General features: G+C 38.5%; 3 protein-coding genes across 4 annotated transcripts; 2 read left to right on the forward strand and 1 right to left on the reverse strand.

The window, feature by feature from the left end:
* Positions 1–285: 285 nt before the first annotated feature.
* On the reverse strand, positions 286–9,966 carry LOC149047173 (short transient receptor potential channel 4-like). 2 transcript variants are annotated; one of them, XM_089204754.1, is made up of 7 exons: positions 8,716–9,966; positions 7,726–8,077; positions 6,709–7,171; positions 5,903–6,101; positions 5,291–5,452; positions 4,291–4,320; positions 286–4,047 (listed from the first exon to the last, which is right to left on the reverse strand). In XM_089204754.1, exons 1-7 carry the CDS (start codon positions 9,487–9,489, stop codon positions 3,943–3,945), a joined length of 2,085 nt encoding a protein of 694 aa, XP_089060880.1. In that variant the 5' UTR covers positions 9,490–9,966; the 3' UTR covers positions 286–3,942. The 2 variants fall into 2 exon arrangements, with proteins under 2 accessions (XP_089060880.1, XP_089060881.1); XM_089204755.1 differs by lacking the exons at positions 286–4,047; positions 4,291–4,320 and adding an exon at positions 4,591–4,826.
* A 195-nt stretch (positions 9,967–10,161) lies between these two features.
* Positions 10,162–12,955, forward strand: LOC113672119 (histamine H2 receptor-like). Its single transcript, XM_027188400.2, has one exon. It carries the CDS (start codon positions 10,995–10,997, stop codon positions 11,976–11,978), a length of 984 nt encoding a protein of 327 aa, XP_027044201.2. The 5' UTR covers positions 10,162–10,994; the 3' UTR covers positions 11,979–12,955.
* A 497-nt stretch (positions 12,956–13,452) lies between these two features.
* On the forward strand, positions 13,453–15,212 carry LOC113672136 (alpha-1A adrenergic receptor-like). Its single transcript, XM_027188415.2, has one exon. The coding sequence runs from the start codon at positions 14,035–14,037 to the stop codon at positions 14,920–14,922; it is 888 nt and encodes a 295-aa protein (XP_027044216.2). The 5' UTR covers positions 13,453–14,034; the 3' UTR covers positions 14,923–15,212.
* The last annotated feature ends 2,991 nt before the right edge of the window (positions 15,213–18,203 follow it).

The raw sequence follows: 18,203 nt of genomic DNA on the forward strand, positions 1-18,203 counted from the left end.
GCGAAATTTATGCTGTCTATATCTATAATGTTGTGGTATCAATGAGTGTTTTCGCTTTTGAGCCAATAACGGAAGGAACATATAAATGGAAAGTTTATATTGAAATTTTCGACGCGTTTCTGGCCATGCACATAGATCAGTGCACGTTACTACAAAATTTACATGAAGGCAGTAAGGAATCGACAATAACTCTTGTCACGCGGTCAGGTACATCCGGGAACTGCCACTGGTTCTGATGCCGTCACGAAAACTAGAGTTGAAGTTAAAATGGCAAAAACTATCGCCTTGGTGTTTATGTTTCTGGTCATTGTATGGATGCCATTTTTTATTCTAAGGACAACAATTTAATTTTTAGGACAACAACTTCCAACGCTCCATGCTGCAGTTGATTCGATGCAAAAGACCAGCTAGCGCTTATAGGTTATTGCATTAACCCTGAACTCCTATGAGTGACTAAGGTATAATTGCTCCTTACAAAATGAACACAATATCAAAAAGAAAAATTATGAAACTAAAGAAAAATTATCAACAATTAGATTATTGGTTGATTTAATACCAAATTCTCCAAAGTTACATCATACGAAATGTATGACAGACGACAAGGAGAATTACTATTGATTTCTTGGGAGTAAAAGATTAAATAATCTCTAATACTTTCTAATAAAATTTAATAATCACTTGTAGTCGAGGAAGCATTTCCCCCAACTGGTAAAGTGCCGAACGATTACCTGCGGAAAAAGCTTGATATTATCCTATTAGTCTACAATATTCTAACAACGTATGGAGAAAGTATAATATTATGCTAAAAATAAATGGTCCACATGTAGATATAAAGACACAACTGCCCTATATCGTCGTCAGTAGTTTAGTCTCTACAAAAATTAAATAATTTCTATTCTATTTGTAACCTAAACATGCCATATCTTTGTAACTGTCATTCAAAAACTGATATGTTAGGTGCTTGAATTCCGATAACTAATTGTTGGTAACACCAAATATAGATATTTTAACTGTCTGACCGGCTACAAATGAAGACTAACCTTAAGCAATATATTTCTTTTCTGGGGAATGTTTAAAATCATCATCAATTAATTTCGCTCATGCACGATTTGTTGCTAAAAATATTACGGTGCTCAAAAATCCTCGGATAAAACAGAGAAGAAAACGCACAATAGCCTCTATTTGGCTCAAAATATACTCCGCTGATCATAGCTACATTATACGAAATGTCATGAAATGTCACAAAATGTTTACTCGTATCATAGCATGGTGTATGTATATAGAAAACTTGCCCAGAACGGAATGTCTGATGGCATAATTCTATTACATATAGAAATTTCCGAAATTTCGATAGTCAAAATTTTCGTTATGACATCCTATCTCAATGTTGGGATAATGTATATGAGTCTTCCAACCCAAACGTGATGTGGCAGCAATGGAAATGTACATTTCTAGCTATTGCTGACAAACATGCCCCACTGAAAACGATGCGTGTTCGTTCAAGGAGTTCTCCATGGATTACCTCTGAATTGAAAGACTCTATGCATAATAGAGACATATTAAAAATCAAAGCTAGCAAGACAAATGATCCTAACGATTGGGCATTATTTAAGAAACAAAGAAATATAACCAATAAGCAAATACGCTCAGCTAAGCTAGTTTATTACCAAAATAGTTTTAATAAGCACACCAGCGACTCCCGAAAGACCTGGCAGACTATAAACGAGCTAACTTCTCGAAAATCTGGGAAAACGTCAGTGGCGTCACTAAAAGTGAACGGATTAACGATAACTAATCCGTTGGAGCTATCAAACGAATTCAATAACCACTGCTAATATTGGTCCAAACTTGCTAGTGAGATAAATCGCGATAGTGGTGGCTATCAAAGATATCTTACCGCTACAGATAAATGATTTAAGCTCCAACCCACCAATCCAAATAAAGTATTTTCACTTTTAAATAAACTAGACAAGTCAAAGGCAACGGGCCTTGACAAAATATCTGCTAGGTTGGTCAGGGAATGTGCTGATCTTATTTGTGTACTGATATGTGATATTTTCAATCAATCTATTAACCAAGGGACGTTCCCAGATGACTGGAAATATGCAAGGGTTTCCCCTCTTTATAAACAGGGTGACCGCGGTGATGTAAACAATTACCGCCCAATATCGGTGATTCCAATAGTGGCGAAGGCGTTTGAAAGGATAGTTTATGAACAGTTATATGCCTATTTGAAAGAGCACGATATTCTATGTCAAAACCAGTTAGGTTTTCGTGCTAATCATTCAACTGTAACAGCTTTGTTGGAAGCGACAGATTCTTGGGCATATGATATTGATAACGGGAAAATCAATGGAGTGATTTTTCTGGATTTGAAGAAAGCTTTTGACACTGTTGATCATCAGATTCTTCTATCGAAACTAAACTATTATGGTATACATGGTAAATCTTTCAAATGGTTTCAGTCATATCTAGAAAACCGCACACAAAAATGCTCTGTGAACGGGTCGCTTTCCAATAGCTACTCACTGACATACGGCGTCCCTCAAGGGACCATCCTCAGTCCATTATTGTTCTTATTATATGTTAACGATCTTCCAAATTGCTTATCAAACTGTAAACCAAGAATGTACGCTGACGACACGCACCTTACATATGCGGGCAGTAATCTTGAGAATGTTCAGTTTTGTCTAAATGAAGACCTAGCAAACGTTTTCAACTGGCTACAAGCAAACAAACTTACATTGAACATGACCAAAACCGAATTCATGCTAATAGGGTCGAGGCAGAGACTGAATACTCTCACGGCTTCACCAACAACTACAATGAACAATACTCAAGTAAGCCAGGTTACAGCTACGAAATCGCTTGGTGTAATAATAGACGATAAACTCGATTGGCATCAGGTCACATCGAAAAATTAACCAAAAAGATCGCCTCTGGTATCGGGGCCCTAAAGCGAATTAGGCACCTGATCCCAGCATCAACCATACATCTCGTTTATCAAGCCTTAGTAAAACCTCACTTTGATAACTGTGACATTGTTTGGGGTAACTGTGGGAAAACGCTACAAGACAAAGTGCAGAAATTGCAGAATAGAGCAGCCCGTGTGTTGACATTCTCTAACTATGATGCTGATGCAACTGAGCTACTCGAGTTTTTAAGGTGGAAAAATCTTACACGCCAGCAGGAAATTCACAAAGCCACCATGATGTTTAGATGTCTGCACGGGCTAGCTCCAGAGTATCTGTGTTCAAAGTTTACGTGGCGTGACTCTGCTTATGACCTCAGGGACTCTGAAAACAAGCTCGATGTTCCCTTACCGCGCACAAATTATTACCGAAAAAGTTTTAGCTACAATGGCGCCACATTATGGAACAGTCTACCATGCGATATAAGGAACACAGAGTCTCTGGGGGTATTTAAACGTAAGATCAATGACATTCTTTAAGTCTAACGCACGGCACTCACGGAAAACAGCTTTTAGTGTTATAGTATATAGTTTGAGTTTTAAATATTCTAGCGTATGTGATATGTATTTTTTAGGCTGATGAGTTGACCGTGTTTAAATAAAATAAATGATGATGATGCTACTTACATTCATAGACATTATCTGATTGCGGAATGCGAACAGTTTTCCGACATCGCAATTTGATTTCAATCCATCACATACGTTCGCTCACACGCGATCGGTTTTAATACGTGCATGACGTGACCGAAAATGTTCCAATGCGATGGAAGTCTTTCTTTAAAATTGACGTTATCTGTTCCTCGAAGCTCACATGTTTTCTCTAGTATCGCTCCCCTGAACTGCTTGCTACTCAAATCAGATAATGTCCGCGGACAAATATCCGGGCACCAAATGAATGCTAGTGTATATCTAAATCCAGAGACTTCAGTATTGACCTGTTTAAGAACGAAAACCGAGGAAAAGGACTGCGTTTAAGGGCGCGTTGCTCCTGTTTTTACCGTGGGCTCCTTCCATTTATCTTCGTAGCGATCAATAAGATACTCCACAACTAATCCGTTCATTACCTGCATGCGTGTCTGAAACAAAGAGATACTCACAAATCAGAAGATGGTCGAAAAATATCGAGCAAAGTATTAAGGTGTCTAAGATTTTCTTTCTCAAATCAATCCTTTGGAGACATTTAACTCGCCTGTCGATTATTTTCATCTCTTTTCTCGTCCTTTAAAAGTATCAGTTAAGCATTCAGAAAATGTAAAGTAAAATGTCGTATGTAGCAGTAACAGTATCTCAATACATTCGCAACAGGATATTTGGCTAACCTTTCTTTTATTTCTGTCTCCTCCCCTCACCTAAAGAAGAGGAAAATTTAGTGCAGTCAAAAATGTAAAGTGAAGTGCTGCATACAATAGTAACGAAGAAACGAGGAACAAGCCTTAAACCTTTACCTCCCATGAGTGACCAAGAAAGAATTTCTCCTTACAATACCAATACAATATCAAGCATAGAAGTGATGAGAATAAAGTAAAATATCAATTAGGGGATTATTAGTTGATCCAATACCAAATTCTCTAAATTGACATCATAAAAATTGTATGTCAGACAGTAAAGAGAATTACTAATGAGATCTTGGGAATTATAGAGTTAATTTGAGCCATGTAATTTGGTTTACTGTCTCAATACGCTCTAGAGGAGACATTTGGCTAAATTTTTCACCGTTTTTACCTCTCTTCGCCGCCATAGAAAATGAAATAGCAAGTAATCAGGAAATGTAAAGGAAATGTAGAGGAAATGTAAAGCGTTTCAGGTTTATAGTCTCAATACATTCACATTTGGCTAACCTGGCCACCCTGGTTACCTGATGGAAGAGTAAAATTAGGACAAAAATAAAAACGATCATCACAAAGACAGAAATCTAGGTTTCTGGTACGGATAGTGTTATGAACTTGGTCAGCGGCAAAACAATCGGTGCACTGACCACCTAATCTGCATGATAGTTGAACGGCACTCGATCATTTCTTTAAATTTATTAATTTAATTTATTTTCAAAATGATTTATTCATTCTTTTGATTCTTCTTTCGTTCGTTTATTCCATTTCATTATATGAAAAGAGCTACAATTCTATAATTTGAGGGTTTTAACAAGTGTGTTTAGTACAATGTCCCTCCCAGATTCAACTTTGTTATATACGCCGATGATTTTTTTGTTTCTTTTCTATATGAAAGCTCTGCAAGCGAATTAGCAAATGTGATTCTTAGGTTCCTTTAAATGCACTAAAAATGCTGCAGAGATAATTAATTCAAATTAACAAACTATCTCACGTTTTGGCGCCGATTATTGTAGCAAGTTTTCCAGAAGTTTGGTAAGAAAATGTAGAGAATATAGTAGACTGTATTGAATGGGACAGGTATGGTATTGCCCTTGTCGATCCATTCCAGCCACATCTGAGTTCTTGAGAACTTCCACTCTACGATTGCATTTTCCTACAGAAGATATTAAGAGTGTTTAAGATCGTAAACTTATCAGGTGTCAACCACAACAGTGTACAAGTGTTTAACTCACTGCGAGAAGCGCCGTAGAAAAAACTGACCAATCATAAAAAAGCATCAGCAGTTTGTTGTTGCAAGGGAGTGATCACTGAACGAAGCACTACTCATTAAAATAATTCCCACATCACAACATAGGACCTTGTAGTTATGACTAACTAACAATAGTTTCCAAAACAACGAGAAACATCTTTAAAGGTTTAGCTGCAGTTCAAGAAGTTTCTTTCTCTGGGGAGTATTTTGAACACGAAGCACAAGCTGGTGAAGTCTTAAACGTGCATGAAATACAATCCAGTATGTCAGCTACATTATCACAGTGTATAAGGTGAATAGGATCAATTAAAGCCAGCGCTAAATATGATCCTTACCAAAGAAACGTTGACTCACCATAACTCTGTTAAAAGAGTTGTTCATCATCGCGATCAGCATGTTTAAAGCTACTATGACTGTGCAAATCGCGTGGCCTATTATAAAAATACGCCCGAAAATGGACGTCAGATGAAACGCTGGATCTTCAACATTAAGTTCGTCATCTTCAACCGAACCAAGTAACAACCAAAACATTCCAATGAAAGCCTCAGTGTAGCTACGTTAAAATATAAAAATATCGAGTTAGGTGTCATTAGTCTAACCCAATTTCGCCTAATGTTCTCTGCCCAGTGACAACCGGTGAAACTGGTGAAACTGCCAGATTAACCTTGCTTAGGAACCAGTCGTTATTTGTTGCCTAGGGAAGGGGGAGGGGGAGGGGGAGGGGGAGGGGGAGGGGTGTGAGGATATTTTTTGTGGGGGGGGGGGACCTTATGGTCTTCAGGGTGACGGAGGTTGGATGAATCGTGGCCAACAAGATGTAATGGTGGGGGGGGGGGGGGGCTATTGAAAACTGACTGCCAGTTAGCTGCCAACGAGGAGGGAGGGAAGGATCAGGAAAATTTTTCACGTGACACAACCAAACTTCTTCGACCCCCTCCCCCCCCCCCCCTCTTATCACTCGAGCAATAGATAATTGCCGAACTCTAATGGGAGTAAATGTTTAGCAATAATAGTGGGCTCTTCATTTGTCCTCACAGTCTCAAGGTTGTTCCTTTTCATGCCTCTACACTAAACGTCCTCCAAGCTTTTGTAAAGTAAATTAGTAGCTTACGTGCGCCCCCTATTAAGTTTAATTAGAGCTCATAGGGTTATATACGTACTTGCCATATCGGGGAACTGCTGGGTACTTATCTTCTTTAAGTTGTTTTTGAGAAACCACATAATACGAATATGTATTGATTACGCCTGTAGCAAATGCTATGTAAAGTAGAAAAAAAATGGCAAGAAACTTGAGGACGTCCTTAAGCATTCTGTAAAGTGACAGCTGTAATGGACCCAACACTGAATTAACTTGGAAGATGTGTGCTAAGTGGAAATAGGCCAATACAGATGCTGTGGAATAAATGGCATCAGCCACTATAAACGCAGCCTCTCTTGGTTTCCACACACCGCCACAACGAAACCACGCAGTAAACCAAACTATGTAGGCCAGCGGGAATGTTAAAACGATCAATGTGTCTACGACATTCCACCATTTTGAAAAGTAAATTGAGGCACCTTGCCTGTAGGCCTCCATTGCCTCCTGAACCAAAAGGCCCACAACAAAAGCGACAGCAGCCAACTCTGTAAATGAGATCGAGCAAATCAATTAAATATTTTGTTGGCATACTAAATTTATCTACTCTTGCATTGAAACTGACACACATCCATGCACATTATGCCTCATGAGTAGATAAAACTAGGGAGTCTTCGTCAGAATTAAAAGCCAACTGAAGTTTATCAAACTATGAACTATGAACTATGAACTCAAGGGTCGTAATACATCTGTTATGTTATTTCAATCAGTATATCAAGATTCTTTAAAAGATTAATTGAACATCTGTAGAGTAGGTTCAGGGCCGCATTGGCTTTAATTTCATTTAAGATGGCCTTGAACCCACCTAAAAAAGAATTTTGGATGTTCTAAAAACATTAAATAAATTTTGATTTGCTGATTGCAAAAAAACCGGTTCCTTGAATTGCAAGCACATAATAATTGTGCTGTTGCAGTGAATATGCTTTGATTATAATATGTTGGGCACTAATTAGGCATTTGTCTCATGCCATCTTATAAGATGGCATGAGACAATAGGCTGTCACTGGTCATCACTCGAGTATTAGCAACAAAAGTGACTTACCTATGTTCGACATGCCTGTCCCATCAGTGATAAACTTACTGTGAAAAGTTGAGGCGAAGACCAGGCAAAGAAATACTGAGTAGGACATAGTTTGATTGATGAACTTGGAGTATGGAAGCTCGAAAAGCCTTCTAAGTTTCCAGCATCTCTCTTGGTCACTTGATTTACAGCAGAGACAGCCTTTCAGTATAAGCCGCAAGGGAAGGTAAATGATAACACCCAAAGATATGATAAAAAGATAGTGAAAGAGAAGCCTCAGGGTCTTCACGGCCAGCCCTTTACTCTGCCACATGGGCCACTCATGATAAACGACCTCATCAAGAATGAGCTGGCATTTGGGGCTCGTTACGAACTGGAAAGAGAAAAAAACCATGACTCTTTAATGCAAATAACTGCACATCACTTAATCACTCAAACTATTTGTACTCTTATAATCCAGGTAATCTCAATATATGAAACACTAGAATTCTACACGATTACAGAAGCATTTTTGCTTACATCAATGTTGACATTTTGCTTATTAAGTATTCGAAGTTGCGAAGAAAAGGGATCACCTCTAGTGAAAATATATTTCAATTAAAAATGATTATTTTAATGAGTCATCTGTCCAATAATCAGTCCCTTATAAGTTGCATTGCATGGTAATAAAACTTTCAGGATTGGCAAGATCTCACAGTCCATTTAGTTAAAGTGACCGATGCTCTTTAATTTTTACCATCCCAGCTTCAAACTTAAATTTCAAAATGGTTGAAACCGTGCACTGGTCTTTTAACATCTGGAGCAATCATTTCCTATAGAACTAATTTTTTACCAGACACAACGAGCGTGCCCGTTTTTGCGCCATGTTGGCCTCACAGTTTGTGGGAATTCACAACAGATAAACGTTCCACGCAACGAAAACAAAGGCTGCTTTTATTTTGCCCCTAAGCGCAAACAAAGATAATGCAGAGGGATGCGATTGGATCTTGCTTCTAAGCTTACAATTCTCACCATTTTGCGCTGTGTATTAGCGGCCATCTTGAGAAGACTCAGACTCTCAGCGAAATTTTCGTGATTTCCGTTCAGTAAGGGGCCATCTCCCTTAATATCCATAATCTTGTAAAGCTTTCCTGAATCAGACGTGCGTATTTGCTCTACGATGTCAATGGCAAATTTCTCACATTCCATTGCCCTCTGCCTGTACTCATCCCGGTCGTAGTCACTTTCGTTTGCAGCAATTTTTTCCAAAAGGCAAGCATTTTCGAGGGCAGCTTTAATGATATCCACAGTCTCTGTTTCATTCTCAGCCGATGATGTTTTGTGGAGCCATTCGAGACACATGTACAACGGGTTAGTCAGAATTTTGATCCAAGCTTTCTCGTGAACATTTTCGCCTCCCGCTTCCGTCTCTTGGCCCTCATCGTCGCTTTGAAATGTGAGAATCCAGCTCAGTGAGTCCCTTAGGATCGTACAAAGTCCCTCTCCTTCTTTCCTTTTCACCTTTTCCGCAACCCGTAAGGCAGCAAGTTTCTTGATCTCGCTCTCCTCTGCATCAGCTATAAGTCGCCAGACTGCAACGACGTCACTCTTTCGGAGAGCTAGTTCGAGTTCCGTCAATAGATTTTGTTGTGTATCGTCCCCTCTCTGTTCCGCCTCAGTTATCGCCGTTTCATTCCCACTTAACAAGAAGTCATCTATCTCTTCGTTGTTGTTTTCTTGTATCTTTTTCAGAAATTCATCGAAATTGCCTCTGGTATTTCGTTCTGAGGATGTAGTCTCCGCCATATTTCTGCCAGCAATCGAGCAACGTAATGCTCTTTTTTTTAGACTGAGCGCGGCATTTCCTTTCTTTGAAAGGGGTCAACGGATATGTTTCACGTTGTTTACATGCTACAACGCGCTTATTGGCAGCCGGAAAATGTTCCAAACTGCTTATCTTTCAGTAATTTTAAACGCTCAAGCCAAACATTATCCCTATTGTTAAAAGAACCTTCAATGATTAGCTTGTTATCCAGAGTACCTTGACATTAACAGCGAGGGATAGAGAGCCTATTCGCGAAATGAATCCTGAGATATATTACTTCCTAATTCCCTTAAAAAAAAATTCCTGGCACAGCGTTTTACATCACTTTATTATTCCCAGCTACTCAGTCGCAATGACATAAGGGTCATCCCTATTAAACTCATCAACTTAATAAGTAAAATTAAGAAAATTTACATATGGTAATCGAAAAGCCAAAGAAGTGATTTAGCGAGGCACGGATAGGTAGTGAATTGTCTGCCCATTCAATGTAAAAGGAAAAGCGATAGAGTGTAATCTTTCAGTGGCCTTAGGATATCTATCACATTTAAAACCGAAGTTATCTCAAATCGCCCAGAAGTTTATCAGATATAAGCAACATAGCCTACATTCAGGAGAGCGTTGCCCTCAAAGCGTTTGATCAATGATGTAAGGATAATCGGTAGGACCCCGTCATGCGGCGTCAATTGAGCAAATGCTTCAGTTATGAGTTGCCTGACGTAGCTTGACGCTGCGTGATGTTTGTTTTTAAGTATATTTCAGATCATTCTAGAACCTTACATTGCATCACATTATCTAAGATTGCAATTTTAATTCTAATTGTTGAATAATTAGTAAGAAGAACTCGCAGAATTGGCAAAGGTTAGTACTTCTGAACAAGTATTTTGGTCCACGAGGTCGTTAAAATTTACTCTTTAACAATTTTTTCTATCAAATTAAATAAAAGTTAACACCATTATTATGTGAGTCATCCACGTGAACTTTTGGTTTCACTACAAATTTCGTATTCTACAGTAATAAACAAATGTATTCACAAGTCATAAAATTTTGCGCCATGCGTAAAGTATTGTCACACTAGAGTATGTCACACAGGTTCTGTACTATTTTTTATTAACGAAACGTGACATTTTACAGGTATTTGTCATTAGTTAATTGGGAGAAGTGTCCCATTATAATACTCTGCTTTTATGCGGGAACTGCTCTCCTGAAGTGAATACTTCCGCAAACCGTGACATCAACTGACAGATATTTCTTCTGAGGCGGAAAGAGTTCTATTAATATCCTTCTGAGAAATAGCGGAAGTCAACGGGCACTTTGCATGAGCAACGGAAAGTGAAACAATCTTGCCTTGAAAGCTATTACAGATCTTAGCCTCTCTTAATCTTAAAAATTCGCGATATGTAATGGTATTTCTTTCACATTTACGATATCAGGGCAAGAATGTTTACCTAATGTTATCTTTCCAGCTGCTCTTGCGGAAGAAAATTCGATGCGGACGATGAATGGCTCGACGAAAGAAACTGCCGACACAGAAGCGTGCATATTCGAGTTAAGTTTTCGGATTCCCATATCCATTCTGTTTGTTGCGACATTTTTGCTGTCTTTATCCGAGAATGTTTTGGTGACCATCGTGATTAGCATCGACAAAAAACTACGAAGACCTTCAAATGGCTATCTTTTGAGTTTGGCGTTAACAGACATTAGTATCTCAATCGGATTGATACCACTAGAGATGACATATGTATGGTCGTACCCAAAGTGGCCACTTGGCTCCACAGGAACAAATTTTCTTAACTCTGTATGGCTATTCTCAATAGCAGGTTCTTTCATCACCCTGCTAGTTATCACAGTAGACCGCTACAGAGCAGTGATGTCCGTGGTACGATACAGGGATATTGCTTCATGGCGGAGAACATTTGTGATCGTTGGATTAGTCTGGATCTACGTTGTAACTATCGTAGTATTAATGGGTCTTTTTGCCTTTGAGCCAATCACGGAAGAAACATATGAATGGAACGTTAATTTCAAATTTTATTACGCGTTCTTGGCCATGCACATAGTTCTTCCACTGCTTTTGATTAGTGCATTTTACTACAAAATATACAAGAAGGCAGTGGAGAACCGACAACAACTCTTGTCACGCGGTCAGGTACATCCCGGAACTGCCACTAGTTCTGATACCGTCACGGAAACTAGACTTGAAGTTAAAATGGCAAAAACTGTTGCCTTTGTGTTTATGTTTCTGGTCATTGTGTGGATGCCAGTTTTAATTTTGGAAATTTTTTATGCTATCGGTAGTCAGTCCTGTGTTGTAGGACAACTTGGGGTTGTTAGTGTGTGGCTGACTTGTAGTAATGGCGTTATCAATCCTATAGTTTACTCTCTCAGGAACAAAGACTTCCACCGCTCCATGTTGCAGTTGATTCGATGCAAAAGACCCAGGTCCGCAAGCGCTTACAGGCTACCACATTAACCCCTTAACTCTCGTGAGTGACCAAGACGTGATTTCTCCTTACAAAATTAACACTACATAAAAAAGAAAAGTTAAAAGACTAAAGAAAAATTATCAATAATTGGAATATTAGTTGATCCAATACCAAATTCTCCAAAGTTACTTATTACGAATTGTAGGACAAACGGTAAGGAGAATTGCTTTTGAGATCTTTGGAGCGTAAGGGTTAATAATGCCAGTGCAATTCAGAAATACTTTTAGGAGTGTTTTTGTGGTTACAGTTATTATATTGAGGTGCGTGGGAAGTTTCGGTAGATTTCGTCAATTGTAGCAAACAGCAGAATTTAATAAAACCTCATTGGTCGCTTACTTTTACAAAATTGTAAATTAATTGATATTTTAATACGCAATTGTTGTTAGCGTTGGCAAAGAGACCCCTGATTATAGTCTAATTACGCCCCCAAGGATCAATTTTAGGTCCGATATTGTTTGTTTTGTTTATAAATTATCTCTCCAAGGTTTTAACTGAATGCCAAATTTTGATTCTCAAGGAATAGTGAACACTTTGACAAACGAATTGGCACTGGTAAATAATTGGCTCAAAGATAATGATTTGTTTATGCATAAGAGCAAAACGGAGTGTCTGTTATTTGGCATTGGCCCCAGGCTGGCACTTTCTACTTCTTTCTCTGTAGTTATTGATTAAAAAGCACTTAGTAGCGCTTCTGAGTATAAATATCTTGGAGTTGTTCTCGATGCATCGCTTACGTGGAATGCGCACGTTGAACACTTGATCGGTAAGGTTAGAAAGAGATTAGCAATATTAGCCCGACTCAGGAAAAACATAAACATGTACACGACAGGTACGGTTAATATTCACTAATATTTCTAGTCAATTTAGTTTTCATATATGTAGGGCCGCTATGGATAGCAGTCCTTATCTTGTGCAAAAACTGAAGGAGCTATCCTATTGAAATAAAGGTTTCTTACTTTATTAACAACGATACCTAATTAAATCCAGTCAACGGCTATGGTGTCCATTTCATACAAGTGATTACTGTGCTAAGCTTGCAGATATTCAAAACTGCATAATTAATCTCGACGAATTGACTAAAAGGCCCACATCCCGAAAATCAATTCAGTTTTATTCAAAGCAGTTCTGCTTAACAAGCAGCATTGTAAGTACGAAAACTCCCATTATGGCGTCAATGCTAAAGTAGAAGATAGAAAACGAACAATTAGGAAAATTGTCGACTATTATTTTATTGTTTGCTGACAAAGGAGGATCTTAGGATTTAAGGTCATTGTTTCCTCAAGGTTTCACAGGACCCACAGCAGACGATTTGCTTCGTTTTAACCCTCTTGATATATTCAAGAAGATGTTAAAGATGACTGTCGATTATCGAACGAAGGTCCTACCGAACTAACCGAACGGCTGTAAACCCAAGACAAAAAGAACAGCTGCATCACCCATACAAAACCGTTAACCTTTGTATGCGTTTTGTTTATTCATCGATAAATAAGAAGTCACCTCAATTTTTTTTGTCTTGTCCTCGGGTACGTTATTTTCAATCGTACTTAATGGTCTCTGCCAGCAGTCTAGATTGAACTAATTTTCAGTTTTCTTCGAATTTAAATTTCAACCAGACATGACCCACAATTTGGAACCCAATTCATATGGGCGATAGTCCTTTGTTAGATGATGATTAATGCACATAATAAGGTTCTTTCATTAGAGAGCGAACGTCACTTTACCCGTAACCTTAGTCAACAACGGCCTTAGGTCTAAAGACAGAGAACATTGAGGCAGAGAACACCCTTTACGACGCCTTTTAACTGTGCGTGAGCTGAATAACGACAGTTAAACGTACTGAACAATCTATCAAAACCAGGTGGTCGACCCAAACTTTCGCAGGGCAAACTGATAACAAAGGAGTTGTGGAAAACACCTTGTTAGGCCTGAAAACACGTCGATCGTATCGTCCTCTCCCCGACACCTTTCTTCTGAACTTTCTTCCGTTCGCAACGCTTTTAATACTCTTCTTGCGCTTTGAAATACAACCCTGGCAGTTTTGAAATGACAGATAACATTTTGAATTTTACTGGTTGGTTTCTCTCTATTTTTACAGCAACTGGAAATGGTTTAGTAGTTTTCCTTATCACCAAAACTCGCAATCTACATTCGCCGGCCAACTGGTTTGTCGTCTCCTTAGCAGTTGCTGATTTTACAGTCGGTGCCGTCCTCTTTCCATCGGGTTATTACTGTGTAAACACAACGCATTGCAACAGGATAGTCATGATATTTTGGATGGCTTTATACTGGTTTGTCATGCACGCCTCAGTCACAAATCTTTGCGCATTAACTTGGAATCGCTACCTCGCCATCGTTCATCCATTCAAATACAATACTTCAATGACCGTAAAACGGCCTCGTATGACTATCTTAGTTGCATGGTTGATTCCTCTGGCAGTTTCATTGGCCCTTGTTTTGGGCATGTTCGCAACAAGCTCCACTACTGTTCACAAAATTATGCGGTTGACCTGTGTCTCAGCTTTCTACATAATATTATGTATGTTTCTTCTTTATGCTGTTGTTCGTATCCTACTTGTTGCACGAGCACAATCGCGACAGAAATCTCTTATGGAACGACAACTTAGATCTAACTTTGGCTTGACCTTACGCAGAAGTAACAAGAACGAGACAGCTGCAGGATTTATAATTACTGTTAATATATTTTTCTTGGGATGTCATACCGTTGTAAATTATCTCATAGTATGCCTCACCATACCTTCTTGCAATGTGTCTGACAGAGCAGGGCAGGTTGTTAGTTTACTTCTGGTTCTAAACTCTATGGTGAACCCCATGGTTTATGCTCTTTTAAAGAAAGACATTAAAAAGAAAATAAAAATTCTCATTTGCGAAAAAACCTTCGGTGAAAAGCGTAACCATGGCGAGACTGAGTAGTAACAGGAATTTGAAACTTTTTTTTAAGAATCTCATGTTATTTGTCAAGTGGGATAGAACAGGAGTATGAATATACAGCCAATGAATAACAATTTTCCCTTTGACCCGTCAAAAGGGAAGAAAGAACAGAACTTTTTGTAGAGTATGTTTTTAAATCCTGACACAACGCGCCAAAGTTTCACAATTGTTTGCTTAGAAACAATGCATACGACAAACAATAATCAGCCAAGGCAAAAGCTAAAGATACGTCTTTTATGTTCAGCACATCACTGCTCGAAATTAAAAATTGACGTTGAAATGATTTTACAATTATCATAGGAAAGGTAGAGATAAACAAATGTACCTTTTCTAAAGGTCCTCTCAGTGTTGTTGTTAAAGACGCACCATTAATATTTAGTATTAATATTTTACTTTAATTTTGGGAGATGGGATACTCTGGTGCTTAAAGCGCTGAACTTGGATCGAAAGGGCTAAATCGAGTTCTTGGCTGGGTCATTTTATTCCAAGTTGCATTCTCTTCTCAAGACTCATGACTCTCGCATTTCCACTCTCCAGCCAGGAACGCGCGGGAAACTTATTAAATTAGTCAAGAGTTAAATGCGAGTTATTGAGATATTTGTTTAACATCCCGTCCAGGAAGACAAGTAATACTACTAATTGCGTTAGGGCCGGGTCGTATTACAGACCAATTTTTATTTTGTCTTGAAAAAATCGGCTAGAAAATCAAATTGCATTAGACCGGAAATGAAAAAAAATTTGAGCTCTTACGGTCGCATTTCAACAAGTGAAAATGCAAGCGTCAGTCACACAGGGGAAATTTGAGCGGTGAAATTGTGTTCAGTCACGCACTAGCCATGCGGCCGATTAGGGTGACAGTGACTCTCAGGTTTTCTTCGTTCCGCACTCACAACAGGCCAAATTGGGGGTGTGTTGCCTAGCTCTTGAAGGAAGGAATACTGCTCACTTCTTGGCATTTGATGGCCGTAGTAAGGAAAGGGGAAATCTCGCCCGTCCATGCTGTAGCTTCGAACTACACGCAATATGGGGAGTCATTCTTTTCAACTGTTGACAGCTTTGGCGGCGGGCTCTTTTGGTTTTTCGAGATTTGGAAAAATTGGTCAGCCTCACCCAAGCACACCGGCATCTTTGATGTTTTTTCCCGATTTTGAAATGTTTGAAAAATCAAAAACGAGGGGTCGCATTAGAAAACAGGTGTGTTGACAGATTTTAGTCCCTCGACTAAAAAATTTTCCGCAAAATCGTCTGTAATGCGACCCGGTCTTATGCAAACAAAACTGGCATGAGGGTAATCAGTAGGGTGCGAGAAACAAAGCTGTTTTTGGAAGAGATGGTTCCTTTTTTTTGACCGCACCGATAACATTTGCAATTATGTTTAACTTGAATCTGTAAACTAATTAGAGACACGGATCTGACCTAAGGAAATGTGTAAAAGGTTTGTGCCTAGTTCTATCGTGATAGGTATAAAAATATAATCTTAAGATAGCGAACGAATTGCAAAATACTTGCATTTCAGTCCAGATAAAATGATAATAATAATTAACCTTTCAATTAGGCCCCGTGGTTTGAATGTTTTCATTTAATAAGGAGACCACAGTTTACGTATCTTAGACTGTGTTCTTCATATGTCACAATAAAACACCGCTAGCTGGCTAAAGATGAAGCGCAGTCTCCTTATCTATCATCCAGACTTTGCCCAGTCTGCAATTTTACCTTTGTGTTGTGCAGGTGCACGATTGATTTGAATGGAATATAAACCGAGACACGCATTATCTTTGATTGGCTGTTGCCTATCAGCTATCAAATTAAAAGCGTTTGACGGATTCATCGCACAAAGAAAGGCTATAGCGAAAACCACGAGCTGTTGGCTCCCTCGAAAAACAGGAAACCGATTCAAAAAGAACTCTTGCTGACTTAAATAGTACCTAAACTGACACAATTGATCTGAGGTAAGTTTGCGACCTATTTCGCTTTTCTGCCTATTTTATATGACACATAGATTCGACTTCATCGATGACTCACACTCAGGTGAGGCAGCCTGCTTTTGCTTTAAGGCTCATTTGACGCCGAATGTGATCTTGAACTGAGCAGAAACAAGACGAAATGGAATATCTTTGTTTAACAGCAGAAATGAAATCTTCATTTAACAATTACTGAAATGTTCACAAATATTTTGGTCCATATGACGCAGTCAAGATTTTTTTTTTTCGGTTGACCTTTTCAATTCATGATCGCGACTGGACGCCTTATCCTGCGACGTCTCCTCTTTCAGTCTGAGTAAAGCAGACTGATGTTAATGAAAGAACATGGGCGGTATGCCGATGGTACAAATAATGATCACAAAAGGTAAGGGAGGAGAGAAACCCCACAAACAAAATTATGTTAGCCAGAAGCTTCTGTCTGTTTCAATTTAGTTATTCATACTTTTTAGTCCCTAGGTAGATTTTGCGAGTGAAATAAATATAATTGTACACCACTGACATCGTTATTAAAGTCAGTCATGCATCCTTGTCAACAGTTGGTAAAGGTATCAGGTATCAGGCCAAAAGCTCTTCCAAACACTGAAGAAATAAAAGGACAAATGATACGAAATATTAAGCAGTATGTTAATTCAGTTCCGATATTACGAAAGGCAGTTATTGCCACAGATTTTCATTCTTGCATAGGTAAAAAATCTACCCCCAAAAGCCCTTTTTTGCAATATGTTTCCTTAATAGATAATCATTGATCAGTGCAGATTATGTAAAAAGTTTACAAACCGACGTCAAAATGCCGGTCAGCAATGACTTTTCTATCGCCGTGGAGTTCAAATTTAAGAAAATGAATTTATAAGTCTCAGACTTAATAGGTAAAGCTTCATTGTTTAAACATAAATTAATCTTTAATACAGTAAGATTGCTATGATAATCTTACACTTCCGTAGGATTTTTAACTGCTTAATATGAGGTCAGCTCACTCAGCGAATTTAGCACATTTAATACTGAACCAAAATGTTGAGGGGGATGGATGGCAAATTTTCAGGAAATGCCTTTTTTGTTTATTTTTTTGTTTTACTTTTGTCAGTTTCACTAAGGACTATTAAGATCATCATCTTTTTAAATTTATATCTATACATCTCTGAAAGCAAAAATCGTAAAGACCACATTTTCTTGAAATTTGCACACGTTACTCAAATGAAGTACCGGCAAATGCGTGTTCGATTTTGCATAATGTTAATGTTTTTTAATCTATTTCGTAACTACGGGGATGGAAAAAAGATGCAA

Source organism: Pocillopora damicornis, chromosome 4, assembly GCF_964200805.1.
Source record: "Pocillopora damicornis chromosome 4, jaPocDami1.2, whole genome shotgun sequence".
Lineage (NCBI taxonomy): Eukaryota > Metazoa > Cnidaria > Anthozoa > Scleractinia > Pocilloporidae > Pocillopora > Pocillopora damicornis.